The sequence below is a fragment of the Mya arenaria genome, chromosome 5, assembly GCF_026914265.1.
Source record: "Mya arenaria isolate MELC-2E11 chromosome 5, ASM2691426v1".
In the NCBI taxonomy this organism is placed as follows: domain Eukaryota; kingdom Metazoa; phylum Mollusca; class Bivalvia; order Myida; family Myidae; genus Mya; species Mya arenaria.
The window spans coordinates 69,522,748-69,542,539 of NC_069126.1; the positions used below are offsets into that span (position 1 = coordinate 69,522,748).

General features: G+C 33.8%; 1 protein-coding gene across 6 annotated transcripts in view; it reads left to right on the plus strand.

Moving 5' to 3' along the window:
* Nucleotides 1–246: 246 nt before the first annotated feature.
* The window catches only part of LOC128234253 (uncharacterized), an 82,142-nt gene continuing 62,596 nt past the window's right edge, over nt 247–19,792 (plus strand). For 5 of the 6 annotated variants that reach the window (XM_052948360.1, XM_052948364.1, XM_052948361.1 and 2 more), the window contains exons 1-2: nt 247–438; nt 13,065–13,125. In XM_052948360.1, the coding sequence (XP_052804320.1) occupies nt 415–438; nt 13,065–13,125 (85 nt within the window). In that variant the 5' untranslated portion in view covers nt 247–414. Of the gene's footprint in view, nt 439–9,208; nt 9,450–13,064; nt 13,126–19,792 lie in introns of all 6 variants that reach the window. The other variant, XM_052948362.1, reaches the window with a different exon arrangement.

The window sequence follows — 19,792 nt, forward strand, 5'->3', positions numbered from 1 at the left end:
TTAATGCATTAGCTGAATGTGTATGACTGATTATTGTTTGAGTCCATTACTTACCTTTTTGTATGTATATCATGTTTCATATCTCCATCATTCTAGATGTCATAGTTCTTGAATAAAAGATATCTAGAAATAGAAGTCCATACTCATTTATCGGTAAATGTCTCCCTTTTTCGTAAATAAGCGTAATTCGGTAAGTCCAGTATCCGTTTTCCGTAATTTTCGGTGTATCGGTAATTCCACAAACTGCCACTTGTTTGACTTAATTTCGTTCGAAGGCTCATATTTGTAAAAGATGAACGTCGACGGTTAAGGTTTAAGTGGTGTATTTGAATCATGAATAAAGTACATAGTGGTTGGTGTTCAAACTTGATTCCTCATTGAACTGGATGCTTATTGCGTACAGCATTGCACACAATGTTACTTTCCGTGTTTACTGAGGTAATTATACTGTACTGTACTGCTGTTATATTTTGAATGTTTGCGAATCAAAAATATTTTCATGGATAACTCATGACTGTGTTAATTTCGGTCATTCAAAAGTCATTTATTTCTTCTATCAGTCATTTAATATAAACATGAGTTTTAACTCCTAAACGTTGTTGATTTCATTCTTTTGATAATTGCACAATTGGTCTTGTAGGCATAACTATCACAATATCTCACAGACATAACTATCACAGTAACTCACAGACAGAACTATCACAGTAACTCACAGACATAACTATCACAGTAACTCACAGACATAACTATCACAGTAACTCACAGACATAACTATCACAGTAACTCACAGACATAACTATCACAGTAACTCACAGACATAACTATCACAGTAACTCACAGACATAACTATCACAGTAACTCACAGAAATAACTATCACAGTAACTCACAGACATAACTATCACAGTAACTCACAGACATAACTATCACAATATCTCACAGACATAACTATCACAGTAACTCACAGACATAACTATCACAATATCTCACAGACATAACTATCACAATATCTCACAGACATAACTATCACAGTAACTCACAGACATAACTATCACAATATCTCACAGACATAACTATCACAGTAACTCACAGACATAACTATCACAATATCTCACAGACATAACTATCACAGTAACTCACAGACATAACTATCACAGTAACTCACAGACATAAGTATCACAGTAACTCACAGAAATAAAAATCAAAGTAACTCACAGACATAACTATCACAGTAACTCACAGACATAACTATCACAGTAACTCACAGACATAACTATCACAGTAACTCACAGAAATAAAAATCACAGTAACTCACAGACATAACTATCAGAGTTATTCACAGACATAACTATCACAGAAACTCATAGACAAAACTTTCACAGAAACTCACAGACATAACTATCACAGTATCTCACAGACATAAGTATCACAGTAACTCACAGAAATAAAAATCACAGTAACTCACAGACATAACTATCAGAGTTATTCACAGACATAACTATCACAGTAACTCACAGACATAACTATCAGAGTTATTCACAGACATAACTATCACAGAATCTAACAGACATTTAACTATCACAGTAACTCACAGACATTTAACTATCATGTTAAGTCACAGAAATAAAAATCACAGTAACTCAAAAACATAACTATCACAGTAACTCACAGACATAACTATTACAGTACCTCACAGACATAACTATCACAGTACCTCACAGACATAACTATCACAGTAACTCACAGAAATAAAAAATCACAGTAACCAACAGACATTACTATCACAGTAACTCACAGACATAACTATTTCAGTAACTCACAGAAATAAATATCACAGTAACTCACAGACATTTAACTATCACAGTAACCCACAGACATAACTATCACAGTACCTCACAGAAATAAAAAATCACAGTAACCCACAGACATAACTATCACAATACCTCACAGACATAACTATCACAGTAACTCACAGAAATAAAAAATCACAGTATCTCACAGACATAACTATCACAGTAACTCACAGACATAACTATCACAGTAACTCACAGAAATAAAAAATCACAGTAACCCACAGACATTACTATCACAGTAACTCACAGACATAACTATCACAGTAACTCACAGAAATAAAACTCACAGTAACCCACAGACATTACTATCACAGTAACTCACAGACATAACTATCACAGTAACTCACAGAAATAAAACACACAGTAACTCACAGACATAACTATCACAGTAACTCACAGACATAACTTTCACAGAAACTCACAGACATAACTATCACAGAAACTCACAGACATAACTATCACAGTAACTCACAGAAATAACTATCACAGTAACTCACAGACATTTAACTATCACAGTAACTCGCAGAAATTAAAATCACAGTAACTCACAAACATAACTATCACAGTAACTCACAGACATAGCTATCATAGTAACTCACAGACATAACTATCACAGTAACTTGCAGACATAAGTATCACAGTAACTCGCAGAAATTAAAATCACAGTAACTCACAAACATAACTATCACAGTAACTCACAGACATAACTATCACAGTAACTCGCAGAAATAACTATCACAGTAACTCGCAGAAATTAAAATCACAGTAACTCACAAACATAACTATCACAGTAACTCACAAACATAACTATCACAGTAACTCACAGACATAACTATCACAGTAACTCACAGACATAACTATCACAGTAACTCACAGACATAACTATCACAGTAACTCGCAGACATAACTATCACAGTAACTCGCAGAAATTAAAATCACAGTAACTCACAAACATAACTATCACAGTAACTCACAAACATAACTATCACAGTAACTCACAAACATAACTATCACAGTAACTCGCAGACATAACTATCACAGTAACTCGCAGAAATAACTATCACAGTAACTCGCAGAAATTAAAATCACAGTTACTCACAAACATAACTATCACAGTAACTCACAAACATAACTATCACAGTAACTCGCAGAAATTAAAATCACAGTAACTCACAAACATAACTATCACAGTAACTCGCAGACATTTAACTATCACAGTAACCCACAGACATTTAACTATCACAGTAACTCACAGACATTTAACTATCACAGTAACCCACAGACATTTAACTATCACAGTAACTCGCAGAAATTAAAATCACAGTAACTCACAGACATTTAACTATCACAGTAACTCGCAGAAATTAAAATCACAGTAACTCACAAACATAACTATCACAGTAACTCACAAACATAACTATCACAGTAACTCACTGAAATAAAAAATCACAGTAACTTGCAGACATATCTATCACAGTAACTCACAGACATAACTTTCACAGAAACTCACAGAAATAAAACTCCCAGTAACTCACAGACATAACTATCACAGTAACTCACAGACATAACTATCACAGTAACTCACAGACATTTAACTATCACAGTAACTCGCAGAAATTAAAATCACAGTAACTCACAAACATAACTATCACAGTAACTCACAGACATAACTATCACAGTAACTCACTGAAATAAAAAATCACAGTAACTTGCAGACATATCTATCACAGTAACTCACAGACATAACTTTCACAGTTACTCACAGACATAACTAAAAAAGTAACTCACAGACATAACTATCACAGTAACTCACAGACATAACTATCACAGTAACTCGCAGAAATAAAAATCACAGTAACTCACAGACATAACTATCAGAGTTATTCACAGACATAACTATCACAGTAACTCACAGACATAACTATCACAGTAACTCACAGACATAACTATCACAGTAACTCACAGACATAACTATCAGAGTTATTCGCAGACATAACTATCACAGTAACTCACAGAAATGAAAATCCCAGTAACTCACAGACCTAACTAACACAGTAACTCACAGAAATAAAAAATCACAGTTACTCACAGAAATGAAAATCACAGTAACTCACAGACATAACTTTCACAGTAACTCACAGACATAACTATCACAGTAACTCACAGAAATAAAAATCACAGTAACTCACAGAAATAAAAATCACAGTATCTCACAGACATAACTATCACAGTAACTCACAGAAATAAAAATCACAGTAACTCACAGACATAACTATCACAGTAACTCACAGAAATAAAAATCACAGTAACTCACAGACATAACTATCACAGTAACTCACAGACATAACTATCATAGTAACTCACAGACATATGAGACTATCACAGTAACTCACAGACATAACTATCAGAGTTATTCACAGACATAACTATCACAGTATCTCACAGACATAACTATCACAGTAACTCACAGACATTACTATCACATTAACTCACAGACATATCTGTCACAGTATCTAACAGACATAACTATCACATTAACTCACAGACATATCTGTCACAGTGACTCGCAGACTATAAGTATCTATCTGTGTTTCCGGTACGGATAGAAAAATCCGACCTAAGCGCATTCGGGTAAGCCAGTAACGAGGCTTGCCGAGGGTCGGATTTTTGGATTCGGACCGGAAAAACATGACTGATATTCTTTCTTGCATATCTAAAATTATCAATTTGTGGAAAAAACGACGTAGAAATCAAAGTTTTGTACACTTTACCAAAAAGTGTGTGTGACGTTGTTTACTGACGTTATATAAAGCGTAGTGATTTTAAATAACTATTGTATATCGCGTATTTTACGATTATTTTTTTTCAGTTTTAGTTTAAAGTCTTGCATACGTATATATTTGATTGTGCTCTATTGAAATGGCATAATATTATTTTCATAAACCATGCAATAAAAGAAATAAGATGTGGCTCTTTGTTGCGGGGTGTAAGATGGGTTTTTTCAGCACTGGTCACATGACCGGAAACACACGTCTGGTATGCAAGAAATAACTATCACAGTAACTCACATACATAACTTTCACAGCAACTCACAGACATAACTAACACAGTAACTCACAGACATAACTATCACAGTAACTCACAGACATAACTATCACAGTATCTCACAGACATAACTTTCACAGCAACTCACAGACATAACTAACACAGTATCTCACAGACATAACTTTCACAGCAACTCACAGACATAACTTTCACAGCAACTCACAGACATAACTAACACAGTATCTCACAGACATAACTTTCACAGCAACTCACAGACATAACTATCACAGTAACTCACAGACATAACTTTCACAGAAACTCACAGACATAACTTTCACAGAAACTCACAGACATAACTTTCACAGAAACTCAAAGAAATAACTATCACAGAAACTCACAGACATAACTTTCACAGAAACTCACAGACATAACTTTCACAGAAACTCACAGACATAACTTTCACAGAAACTCAAAGAAATAACTATCACAGAAACTCACAGACATAACTATTACAGTAACTCACAGAAATAAAAATCACAGCAACTCACAGACATAACTATTACAGTAACCCACAGACATAACTTTCACAGCAACTCACAGACATAACTTTCACAGTATCTCACAGACATAACTTTCACAGTATCTCACAGACATAACTTTCACAGCAACTCACAGACATAACTTTCACAGTATCTCACAGACATAACTTTCACAGCAACTCACAGACATAACTTTCACAGCAACTCACAGAAATAACTATCACAGCAACTCACAGACATAACTTTCACAGCAACTCACAGACAGAACTATCACAGTATCTCACAGACATAACTTTCACAGTATCTCACAGACATAACTTTCACAGAAACTCACAGACATAACTATCACAGCAACTCACAGACATAACTTTCACAGCAACTCACAGACATAAAAATCACAGTAACTCAAAGAAATAACTATCACAGTAACTCACAGACATAACTTTCACAGCAACTCACAGACAGAACTATCACAGTATCTCACAGACATAACTTTCACAGTATCTCACAGACATAACTTTCACAGAAACTTACAGACATAACTATCACAGCAACTCACAGACATAACTATCACAGTATCTCACAGACATAACTTTCACAGCAACTCACAGAAATAACTATCACAGCAACTCATAGACATAAAAATCACAGTAACTCAAAGAAATAACTATCACAGCAACTCACAGACATAACTTTCACAGCAACTCACAGACATAACTTTCACAGCAACTCACAGACATAACTTTCACAGCAACTCACAGACATAACTTTCACAGTATCTCACAGACATAACTTTCACAGCAACTCACAGACATAACTTTCACAGAAACTTACAGACATAACTATCATTGCAACTCACAGACATAACTAACACAGTATCTCACAGACATAACTTTCACAGCAACTCATAGACAAAACTTTCACAGCAACTCACAGACATAACTTTCACAGTATCTCACAGACATAACTTTCACAGCAACTCACAGACATAACTTTCACAGTATCTCACAGACATAACTTTCACAGAAACTCACAGACATAACTATCACAGTAACTCACAGAAATAACTATCACAGTAACTCACAGACATAACTTTCACAGAAACTCACAGACATAACTTTCACAGAAACTTACAGACATAACTATCACAGCAACTCACAGACATAACTAACACAGTATCTCACAGACATAACTTTCACAGCAACTCATAGACAAAACTTTCACAGCAACTCACAGACAGAACTTTCACAGAAACTCACAGACATAACTATCACAGTAACTCATAGACATAACTTTCACAGCAACTCACAGACATAACTTTCACAGAAACTCACAGACATAACTTTCACAGCAACTCACAGACATGACTATCACAGTAACTCACAGACATAACTATCACAGCAACTCACAGACATAACTTTCACAGCAACTCACAGACATAACTTTCACAGCAACTCACAGACATAACTTTCACAGCAACTCACAGACATAACTATCACAGTAACTCACAGACATAACTATCACAGTAACTCACAGACATAACTTTCACAGAAACTCACAGACATAACTTTCACAGCAACTCACAGACATAACTATCACAGCAACTCACAGACATAACTTTCACAGCCACTCACAGACATAACTTTCACAGCAACTCACAGACATAACTTTCACAGCAACTCACAGACATAACTTTCACAGTAACTCACAGACATAACTATCACAGTAACTCACAGAAATAAAAATCACAGTAACTCACAGACATAACTATCACAGTAACTCACAGAAATAAAAATCACAGAAACTCACAGACATAACTATCACAGCAACTCACAGACATAACTATCACAGTAACTCACAGACATAACTTTCACAGAAACTCACAGACATAACTTTCACAGAAACTCACAGACATAACTTTCACAGAAACTCACAGACATAACTTTCACAGAAACTCACAGACATAACTTTCACAGAAACTCACAGACATAACTTTCACAGAAACTCACAGACATAACTTTCACAGAAACTCACAGACATAACTTTCACAGAAACTCACAGACATAACTTTCACAGAAACTCACAGACATAACTTTCACAGAAACTCACAGACATAACTTTCACAGCAACTCACAGAAACATTTGTTGTGCAAATTAGCACTATCAAAATTTTAACCCAAATCAATCGAAATTTTTAAATAATGTTCAGCTTATATTTATAATTATACTCAATATATAAATGATATGATTATTTTCTAATTAAATAGTGACATGGAAAGTAAATATTCTCACCTAACCAGGAATTTTGTGTGAACTAGACAGCTCAATTTTAGATAAATGCATATATTCATTTCATTTGTTGACATTTGCTGTTTGTAAGAATTCAATGGCAAAATTGTAACAAAGGGAAGTCTCTCTTTCATTACCAAATGGTCAACTCTGACACTTGAATATTCAAGTACAAGCTTAAAGCAAACAAATTATTTATAAAAGTAGAAGAAGTATTCAATGAATATTACACTTAATGCTTTTGTAGTTTAAAACTACCTGATGCCTGACATATTATATTAAAACAGCCTCATGCAGTGAAACACCAATTTCTTCACTTCAACTGTGCAAGTGCTGTTGATTATTGTAATCAACATGTCATCCTTTGTATTATTTCTATGACACCCAAGTGTGTGTTTTTTTTACAAAGGTACATACCATACATAGAGATACACTTTATATTAACTAAGACTGACAAAAACACAATGTGTCATAACTTGGCATAAGACTTAAACAGTTATAGCAATATTACAACCACTTTTGGCCCACTGATAGCGGTATGAATTGGTGGCATCATAGCAATTATAAATAAATTTAACCTCAAATATATTTTAAACGCAGGAACATTATATTATAACTATTTAAAATCCAGCAACCATTGTTTAAGATACAAAGTAGAGCAATATACAGGAAGAATATAAATTTTGTGTATTTTTCGCACTTTGATCTTGAAATGACTGTGACCTTGAACTGGTCAATGTTATATAAATGCCAATTTAAAGGTCATTTTTGTGAAAGGTTATATTTTCATATGAATATTCAACCGTATCTGTTTAATGAATCTTGCAGCCATCTTGGATTGTAACTTTTTGGAACTTTGTGTATGGATACTACTGATTGAAAGCAGTTTCCGACAGAAAGCAATTTCCAACATTTTGCTTTTTTGGCTACTTTTTTTAGACCTAATCTTAAAGGAGGTACTGCAATTCAATTCTACGGTTAATAGGCAATCAAAAGCTAAAGTTCATATCGAAACACGTAGGTTACCCATATTTCCCCGCTTATAAGACGAGAAAATTGAACCTGATTTTAACCCGAAAGTAGGGGTCCCGTCTTATAAGCGAGGCTATAAGAAATTCAGACAGAATAGAGTCAGAATCAGTAATATTTAAAATACGGTATTCGACTGACCAATTTATTGTCTGCTGATGATACCCTAATAAAACTGACAAGATCACAACCATCGGATTAAGGCGACCATCATTCTGCTTTGTTTCGCTACCATTGAACAACATTTATCTTCTAAATGGCAAACGGTTGTTATCGATCCAAACATGTGGTTGAACACAGGAGACACATTTTGCAACCTTTATGATGAAAATGTTTGGATATTTTTTGCTTTGTTAATTTTCCATGTTTGAAATAAAAAAAATAAAATTTCTTATGATTGGGCTTTGCATATATATATATAAAGTAAAGTAAAGTAAAGTGTTTGTTTATTATAGTGTCACCCCTCTTAGTTAAGGGCCAGCCCGTTGGGCTTATGAGACACCTACATTCGTGAACATCTTTACCCCGATTCCTATCCCAAATACCAGGCGCCTGGCAGGAAGGCAATCGGTACCCCTCGATTTAACTAGCTGCTGGGTCGGCAACCGGCCATGTCAGAACAAGCCCCGTGTGAGACTCGAACCTTCGACCTCCCGCTCCGTAGGCGGACGCCTTAACCACTAAGCCACGGAGACGGTATATTTATATATATATATATATATAACATGCAGGCCATTTCTGGCAGGTTTCAATACACATAAATTTCATTAATCATTGCCTTACATAAATTTATCCACAATCATCAATGGTTATTTATTTCACCTAATTTAAGTCCCATAAACTGCAATACAAACAAACACCTGCAAAAGTTTAACATATTAACACATGTAATGGAATGTGTCAAGTGTGTTGGCTGCAGATCAAACGGTACAATTTGTGACGTCAGAGCACAAGTGGTTTAGAGATCAAAGGCGAGTGGTAATGTTTTGTATTTAAATTATTCAGTCAAATACCATATGATCCTATTTAACTCCCACAATTGCATCTAGGCTGGTTAGAAAATATCATATGATCAGATAAATAACATATCATTGAAAAATAATAATCAATAATCGTTGTCTGAGAACCTTCAAATTCACTACAAATATGAATGCACTTTTATGTGAACCAAAATAAGATAGGTGAAATAAATCCTAAACCGCCTTACCTTGTTCTATTATTAACCTACCTCCACATTGAGAGAGCTCACAGCTGACAAGAAAATTGGCGATTTTCTTCAAGCAAATCAACATATATTTATTTCATGATTGACTGTTAAGCTAGAACATTATCACAGACTTGTAGAAATTGAAAGGCTAGATTTGCTTTAAAAGTCTTATAAATGAGTCTAATTACAAAAAACACCAGATTTCATGGGCAAAGTTCAAGGGATCGTCTTATAAACAGATCGCCTTATAAGCTGTGAAATAAGTTAATTATTATTATTATTTTATGTTTCTTTTTTTTTCATTTTGTACACAAACTCGCACATGGGGGTTGTCACGCACAATAAATTGCACATGCATGTGAACCTAATTTGCATATCTAATAATATCTAATCTACAAGGTTTTCCTAAAATGACTATTACAAATGATCATTATTGTGTACATATTTGCAAGCAGTATTGCAGTGCTAAGTTCACACCCATATTCACTTTAAACATGTTTTCAAACACAAGTTTCTATCAGAAATGAATACAAATATCATAAAGAATAATTTGACTCTAAAGAAAAATTGATTCGATATTATAAGGATAAACATTTTTGTAAATGCTTATTTATTAGCTTGACTATTCGAAGAATAAGGAGAGCTATACTACTCACCCTGGCGTCAGCGTCGGCTTTGGCGTCAGCGTCTGCGTCACACCTTGAAATACATCATTTATTGCATTGAAACTTTGGATATGTATTCCCAACTATCCTACTAAATTAATGAAATTAGATAACACTTATTTGAATATAATGCAAATAACCGGCCTTTATTATTTGACTTAGAAATTCTGGTTAAGGTTTTGCATGTAAGCACACATAGGATAATATCTCAGCAACTACTTGCTGTATTGTATTGAGACTTTATACAATGGTACGGGTACGCAACCATCCAACCTACTTAATTAACCAAATCAGATAACTCTAGTTTGCATTTAAAGCTGCACTCTCACAGATTGAACGTTTTGACAATTTTTTATTTTTTGTTTAGGAACGAGCCAATTTTTGCAAAAATCCAAGGAAACAAGTTACATAAGACTGCTGACAAAATAGTATATTACAGATTTTTATATTTAAGTTAAAAAAAAGAGATGTTTTATGCATTATTCTTAAACCGTTAGTAACGGTTTAAGCCATAAAACATTAATTTTCGAACGGAAATATGAACATCTGCGGTCTTATCTTTTGTCAGCAATCTTTAATTATTGGTTTGCAGATATTTACGCAAAAGTTTGCTCTTTCCAAGACAAAAAATAAAAAAGTTGTAAATATGGTCTGTGAGATTGCAGCTTTAATGCAAAAATTGGCCTTTATTATTTGACTTAGAAATTCTGGTTAAGGTTTTTCGTGTAAGCACACATAGGTTTATAACTCAGCAACTACTTGATGTATCGCATTGAGACTTTATACAATGGCACTCAACCATCCAACCTACTTAATTAACCAAGTTAGATAACTCTAGTTTGCATTTAGTGCAAAATAATTGCCCTTTATTATTCAACTTAGATATTCAGGTTAAGGTTTTGCATGTAACCACATTTAAGTCAATATCTCAGCAAATACATCATGTATTGCATTAATTAAAACTTTAGATATTTATTCCCAAACTATCTAACCTACTAAATAATTGAAGGTAGATAACACTTTTTTGAATATAATGCAAATAAGGGGCCTTTATTATTTGACTTCGAAATTCTGGTTAAGGTTTTGCATGTAAGCATACATTGGTTAATATCTCAGCAACTACTTGATGTATTGTATTGAAATTTTATACAATGGTACTCAACCATCCATTCTACTTAAATAACCAAGTAAGATATCTCTATTTTGTATTAAATTAAAAAAAATGGTTCTTTTTTATTGGACATATTCTGGTTAAGGTTTTACATGTAACCACTTTTAAGTCAATACCTCAGTGAATACATCATTGCCCCTTTATTATGCAACTTAGAAACTCTGGTTAAGGTTTTGCATGTTAGCACACATAGGTTAATATATCAGCAACTACTTGACGATTGCATTGAGACTTTATATGATTGTACTTAACCACCCAGCCTTCTTAATTAATCAAGTTAGATAACTCTTATCTTGCATATAATATAAATTTGGCCCCTTTATTATTTGACTTAGAAATGAAATTCTGTTCAAGGTTTTGCAAGTAAGCACATATAGGTTAATACCTCACCAACTACATGATTTATTGAATTGAGACTTAATAAGTAACAGTGATCCATGCATATTTCGCCACTGCAAAACCAATTTGTCAGAAACTGCTTCTCATCACTAGCAAATCGGAATGGTGTAAGTACCCTCTTGGCGCCCCTTTTAGATACGCTATGTGGGATGTGACACATGTGAAAATTTATCATCAATGGCAGCCTGAGTTGCAGTTATCTTTAATGTGAACATAATGACTGATTCAATAGAAACCTGTAAAAACTGTCTGAAACTGCCTCTCAACCAGTACAGATATTGAACTTTCTGAAATCATCCTTTGTTGAGGGTCAACAGCCTTGACTATTGGGGTTGACATATTTTAACCAAACTTGGTATGTTGGAAGAGTCAGGGTCAAGGTCATTGTTACTAAAAATAGACATATGGTTGGTACTGAATAACTTTAGTTAGATTTGACATATTGTGACCAAATATGGTATGTACGAACGTTTTATGAAGACTTTTCATGGGATTAAAATTTGGGCCCCTCTAAGGGTCAAGGTCAAGGTTATTGAAACTAAAAGTAGAAAAATGGTTGTCACTGAATAACTTTATTTAGGGTTGTCATATTAGTGGAACCAAACTTGGTACATACGAAGGGTTCATGGAGTCCTTTGATGGGATGGTGTTAACAGACACACAAGATGCAACAAATTAGCTAACATATTATTCTCACAACACAGGCTAAAGTTCTTCTGTCAATCCTTAAAAAGCCGGTTTCATCACACTGCAGAATTTCTTGTTTCTCCTTCATATCACAACTCAACATTTAACATTTTCTGTGTCTAGGCAGCGTCAAGGAATTAATATGGCCTTATAGTGCAACAGTGTTTTGTCTCTAATTTCAGAAGATGACAATGATGATAAGACCGCTTTTGCTTCTATCATGTATGATGCAACTGCAAGAAGGTAAGTGTTATATTAGCCCTTATTATTATCTTACCTTGTCACAGTGTGTTAACGTTGACTGTTTCGTGACTTGTAGGATCGAGCTACTGCATGTCTCGTCACATCCTATCACATAATTTTGTGAAGCAAAAAAAGAATTGCACCTACTAGTGATGGGCAATCGGTATAATTTTACAATCGATTATCGGTTACAATCTGAGACCATCAACCAATTAGACATTGGCTATAACCGGATATTATAGAGCAGTGGTTGCTAGTGATATACTTGAAGGTAATGGGTATCACTTCGTCTCTGTAAGCTGAATTTAATGTATAAACCAAAGAATAGAACTTACATATTTATTTTTCAGGAAACTCACAAACACAAAACAGAAAAAAATATATTTTTAAGTTAAAAAGAAATAAACCATTAAACTGAAATGTATACATCAGAAATTTCAAAGTCACCAGTATGAATCTACCAGTAAATGTTTGTTTAGAAATATTGTCTGGTCAATGAGATATATGGGTTCATTTTACTTCTCTTCTTGCTCATCACCTGTGATCTAGTTACTGTATACCTTTTTTGCGTAAGCCTTTTTGCAAAGGCAACAATACGCTTTGCTTATGTCAAGGTTTTCTTTGGTTGGAGGTCCTGGTTTGATTTTTCTAAATGCAAATAAGAGCCAGACTTTGGATTTTGCTTTTCCACCTGAATAATTGTACAGCATATCGTCATTGCCGTCTGCCATTCTTACAAATTGTACCCAAAGAAAAATGAGCAAAAATGTTGGCAAGATAAAAAATCATCAATGAATACTGAGTAACCTCCCTTGATAAATTTGTTTGATGTTCCGCGATAATCGATTATGATAATTTACAATCGATTATTGCCGATTTTGAAGCTTTCCGATCAATTTTCGATTATAATCGATCATCGGCCCATCACTAGCACCTACACACATGAAACTTCAAAGGAATGTTGATCAACATGGGCTACTATGCATTTGCAATTTGTGTTACACTTCATATGGTCTAAGAACAGTTATTGCCCTTGATAAAGTAAAATAAAGCACTGATGGCACGGCCAGAACAGGGGGAAGAGGCCCATTCATGGCTGCCTTATATTTGTTGAAACTGGAAGATAAAGTACTAACCACACTACAAGTAAGGAATCGCTACACGATTATGGAGAAAAATATAGATGGAGAAGTATACACTACAAAGGAGGAATGATTGGAATTTGACCGGATAAGTGACACATAAATTTCTGACTAACAATAATCTGATAACTAACTGTTTTCCAATTAATGCCTTGTGTGATAAACTCGAAAGTCACACAGGTCATAGGAATAATTAATGGTTAAACCCATGACACTGCGATCTGATAGATCACAACCGCTTCATGCTCATGGCTTTCCTCCCATGAATTGCTCGAATCCTCAGTATACAGTAAAACTGTGATTGCTGGAGGATGAATCAAGAATGACCCAAGTTTCTATTTTAGTTTGTTATGAAATATCTTGCAATTAGTATACAATCAATTTAGTTTTGAAGTCGCCAGATTACTCGAATCCTCAGTATACAGTAAAACTGTGATTGCTGGAGGATGAATCAAGAATGACCCAAGTTTCTATTTTAGTTTGTTATGAAATATCTTGCAATTAGTATACAATCAATTTAGTTTTGAAGTCGCCAGATTACTTCGGCACCTAATTTGTATTGCGTTGTGGAAATACTTCATATGTTTAAAAGCTGTCATAAACTGAATGTTAAAATGTAAAAGAAAACACGATAAATAAATAAATAGCAAAGTTTAATTTTACCAAAAAATCGACACATTTTCAGAACAATCAACATAAGAAAATTATTAAATTATCGTCATTATTTTTTACAATTATCTTCTCAAATGCCCTTATCAAGTATTAGTGGTCATGCCTAAAAGGTGATCATCGGTATTTTCCCACCTTTTCAAATTCCCTTTCTTCTGTCATTGCAAGTTTTACAACTTGTGTAAATGTTGACACAAACCTGCCAATTGTTTGCTTATTTTGAGAATGTGTGAAATTATGACCTCAAGGTAATCATAAGGTTTTGCACATAATTTGTGTATTTTGGACCGGCAATGGTGCTGACAACTCCATGTCTTATTTAGGTTTCGATCCAGCGACAGCATATTTTATATGAAAATAGAATGAGTAATGGTAGGGAATAAGCTTCGACCCCGACTGACCGCTGGTTTTCGAATGACCGCCTGTTCGAAAGACTGCAGTTTTACTGTACATATTATTAATGTTTACAAGTGTAACGTGCGACCGTGAAACAAACACCAACAGATCCCTTCAGAGAAAAGCATGCTCGACCCTGAAGGGGTCCACTGGTCTTTATATACACTAACTTCTCTATTCCTACAGAGCCCGGGCTTTGCCAATTTGCATTTTACCAACCAAGTTTACATACGTTATATACGTACTTCCATTTATAACGGAACGTTATTATGAATGCACATTCACAGCCTACAGCGGACTGTTACACTAATCCGCCGCCTACAGCGGACCGTTACATTCACTTTCCCCTCCGAGAAGACTCGTCCCGAGTCTTGATCTGGGGAACTCCAGGGTAAGGCAACTCCATTCTTGCAGTTGTCAACATCTCACCGCTGCCACCATTTGTAACGTGCGAGACCAAACAAACACCAACACCAGATAGCCGAGCTTTCTGGCGTAATGAAACAAACACCAACAGATCCCTTCAGGGAAAAGCATGCTCAACCCTGAAGGCGGTCCACTGATCTTTATATACACTAACTGATCTATTCCTACAGAGCCCAGGCTTTGCTTATTTGCATATTACCAACCAAGAAAACATCCGTTATGTACGTACTTCCGTTTATAACGAAACGTTATTATGAACGCACATCCGCTGCCGGGGCCCGTACAAAATTTTCAGCAGGAATCCGGCCAGAGTTTGGCAGGAAAGTGGCAGGAATATCATATTTACGCCCGTAATCTGGCAGTAATTTATTTGTGGGCAGGAAAGTTATGTACCTGGATTGGAACTTCATTCATTTACGTATGGAAAATATACAAAATATTACAAAATTACGGTTGGAAACTGATTCTGGCCGTAATTTCAAACTTAGAAAATTTCTGAAATACTTTTCACTGCTAAAACAGAGTAAGTTTTACATGACACACGTAAAGTTCATTGTTCTGGCCGTAAATAGGGACTATTTTTTTCTTAATGACAGAATTTGTCTTTATTTTTAATCTTATTATTATTAATATTATTATTATTAACATTATTTATTTATTATCATTAAATTTATTATTATTATTATTGTTATTATTTATTTATTATCATTATTTATTATTATTATTATTATTATTATTATTATTATTGTTTTCATTATTATTATTATTATTATTATTATTATTACTATTATTATTATTATTATTATTAAATTTTCATTTCATAAGTCTAAGAAAGCACAAAAAGATAAACATACATTCTAATGTTATTGGTTTATAACCTTATTAATGTTAATTGTTCTTCCTTACACACAATACACTTTTCTGAAGCAAAACATGAACATAAATAATTCAGTTTTGTATTCTTCAGAAAATAGAAGCCTTTTATCAGTGTGCTCTATTAGTTTATTGACCAAGCTATTTCTCACAGTACACATTGCCTCAGGGCTTATCAGATTATCTAAGGTCAGGCAGAAATTTCAGTGAGTATGCAGAGAAGCAGGGCTCAATAGCCAATAAGATCAGTGGATTTCAAATGTTCAAGCGGTTTTCTGGTTTTCTTGATGTAAACACAGCAGCCATGGTGATTTAACCTTCTGAAGATTCCTATTGTTTTGCTGGATATAATCAGGATCTCTCGTGGTTTGAAGGTAAACACTTATTTCAAAATGTATCTTAAATTATATGTCATTCATTTTATCCTATTTGTTACATAATTATGAGTCTTTTAAAAAGTTATGCTATAGATAAGTAAAATAATGCTATTCCCCTCACTGTGAGTTCATAACACATGGTATTTCAGATTGTATTTGTATAGAAAACATGGTCAGAACTTTACATTTGTATGTGGAAAAGGGAAATGTTTAAATTGAGTGTGTCATAAAGCCATATAAATGTACATGCATGATACATTGCATAATAAAAAGTAAAGTACATATAAATTTTATAACTTAAATAACTTTCAACTTAAGAAACTGTAAGTGACAAGTCTGACAGTAAAATTGTGAGTTTTAATTATGTTTTTCTGTATGTGTATGTTATTCTTTGTTAAAATGCTTGTAGATGGCTTTTTATTCAATGGCGAGGGAGAAAACAAGATCTGAAAGTAACAGTTGGAGCATATAAAGCAGACCTTACCCTCATAGGTTTGTGAAGGATTGTATTTTAATTTAGAAAGAAATATATCTATATGGAAATCATGCTGTTTTTATAGTCTTATAGTTTTAAAGCAGTATTGTTACTCATGTAAAAAACAACAAAAACACATTTGTGATAAGTAACATTTTTATGTGGCGGGTAATCAAAATGCAAGCTATGTTGATTGAATATTTGCATTTGTGTGTTTTTTTGCATGTTTCTAGCCATTGCCCAAAGCCATAAAACAGGGTTTGACTGCTGGGCATGTCCTTGTTAACATATCCACCAATCTGTATAAGTCCTGGTGACTGTTTGGACAGGACTGCTGTTTTCTAATATTTTCTTGACTTAACCGGCGTTGGTTTGAACCCCACTATAACCAAAATCCTTTTTTATGCTTTAAATGTATTTTTTTCTGAAATTTTGATATGATAGAGTAAAATAATGATAAATAAGTGTTTTCAGATGCATAACCGGGAAAGCTTATTTTTGGTCCAGAATCATGAGCGAGTTACTTTAAGCTGTGAGGAAGATAAAGTGTGCTTGAGAATGTATAAATGGATTAAAAATGATGCATTTTGATACTAGTGATGAAATAATTTTACATGATATTAAATTTTACTGCAGATTGTGTGAGTCATAGTTGCTGAACAGAATACATTTGGATCTGACTGGGAAAAAAGGCATCATCAATCCAGCAAGTTGAGTCTGTGTTAATAACCATGGACATAAAACTCACAGACGATTCCACACTTTAACTTTTATTTTCTTTGTAGACTTAGTGTCTCTTCATTTCATGATAAATTTATATTGCAGATTATATCATTATAATCAGTTTATTGATTTTAAAATCACAAAAAAATAAAATCATGCAAATGTAAATAAAGTATATAATATAATAAATAATATGAAAGAAAATTATATTATTTTATCTAAACAAGAGTTGGAAAAGTTTAAGCAGGCATGTAGTGAAAAGCAATAAATTGAGTTCTTGAAATGTTGTAAATTCCAGTTACATAAAATATTACGTGCCATTTTACGGTCAGATTTTTGAAAAATTCCTGTTTCAAAATTCCGGTTAATTTAAATATTACGTCCACTTTTACGGTCAGATTCCGTCCGTTTAGCACACATAAATTCTATCTTAATTTTACGTACGGAAATTTTTACGCACAGAATTTTATAAAAATTCCTGTCCTGAAATTCCGGTTAATTTAAATATTACGTCCACTTTTACGGTCAGTTTCCGTCTGTTTAGCACACGTAAATTGTTCTTTATTTTTCTCAATTCTGGGCGTAATTTCCATGATTCTGTACGTAAAAATTAAAGTTTTACGTATGTTTTACGGTTGGAAAATTTGGTACAGGCTACAGCAGACCGTTACACTAATCCGCCGCCTACAGCGGAATAGAATCATTATCAATCATTATGCGTGAAATTTAGTGTTCTCAAATAACTTTAAAAAGGAATTAGTGATATTAATTTGACACAATTTCATTAACAAAATTTCACGTTGTGAGTTAATTCTGTGGAGGGCTATTATAACATTAAAATTTTGACCACTGTACAATTTAGTTTTGAAGCAATTTAAGTAGTTATTAAAAGTTCAAAATCGGAAATGATTAACATCGAAAATGAAATGTTGATGCAGACAATAAGATTGAAACGTTTTCCACCAAATCCCCTGTAAAAAAATTTATGAATTGTACATGAATGATTCATGTTCTTTTCTTGAACTATTCATGAACATTAAATGGCCACTTTCACAAAGAGATTATAGTGCATGAACCAATCATGAAACAAATCAGCAATGAACTATTAGATCAAGAATATTGCATGATATGTTAGTGAAATCTTCTCAAGCTATTTTTGAACCAAATAACATCCGTTTGACCTGATTTGGTTCATGAAAAGTTCAGAAATTCTTTATGAATTATTTTTGAATACAAAAAATGTGAAACACAGATACTGGACTAAATCACTGAAATTTATGAATACCCAACAAAAAAACACAGTATGTCGAATTTCAAAATGACCCTTAAAGTTTGTATGTCGGCATATTGTTGTAAATTCAATGTCTCGAAATTCAAACCATTAAAGGACAAGATAAGGAGTTACCAGGTCTTGTAACAATAAAAAAATCAGACGTTTACCACTGGAATACCAGCCGTATGCTAGCTGTATACCAGCAATATGGTAGTGCTAAGAATACAAGTTGTATACATGTGGTTTACCAGCAGTATGCCAGTGCTTATAAAACCAGTGGTATGCCAGTGGTATACTGGTAGTATGCCAAAGT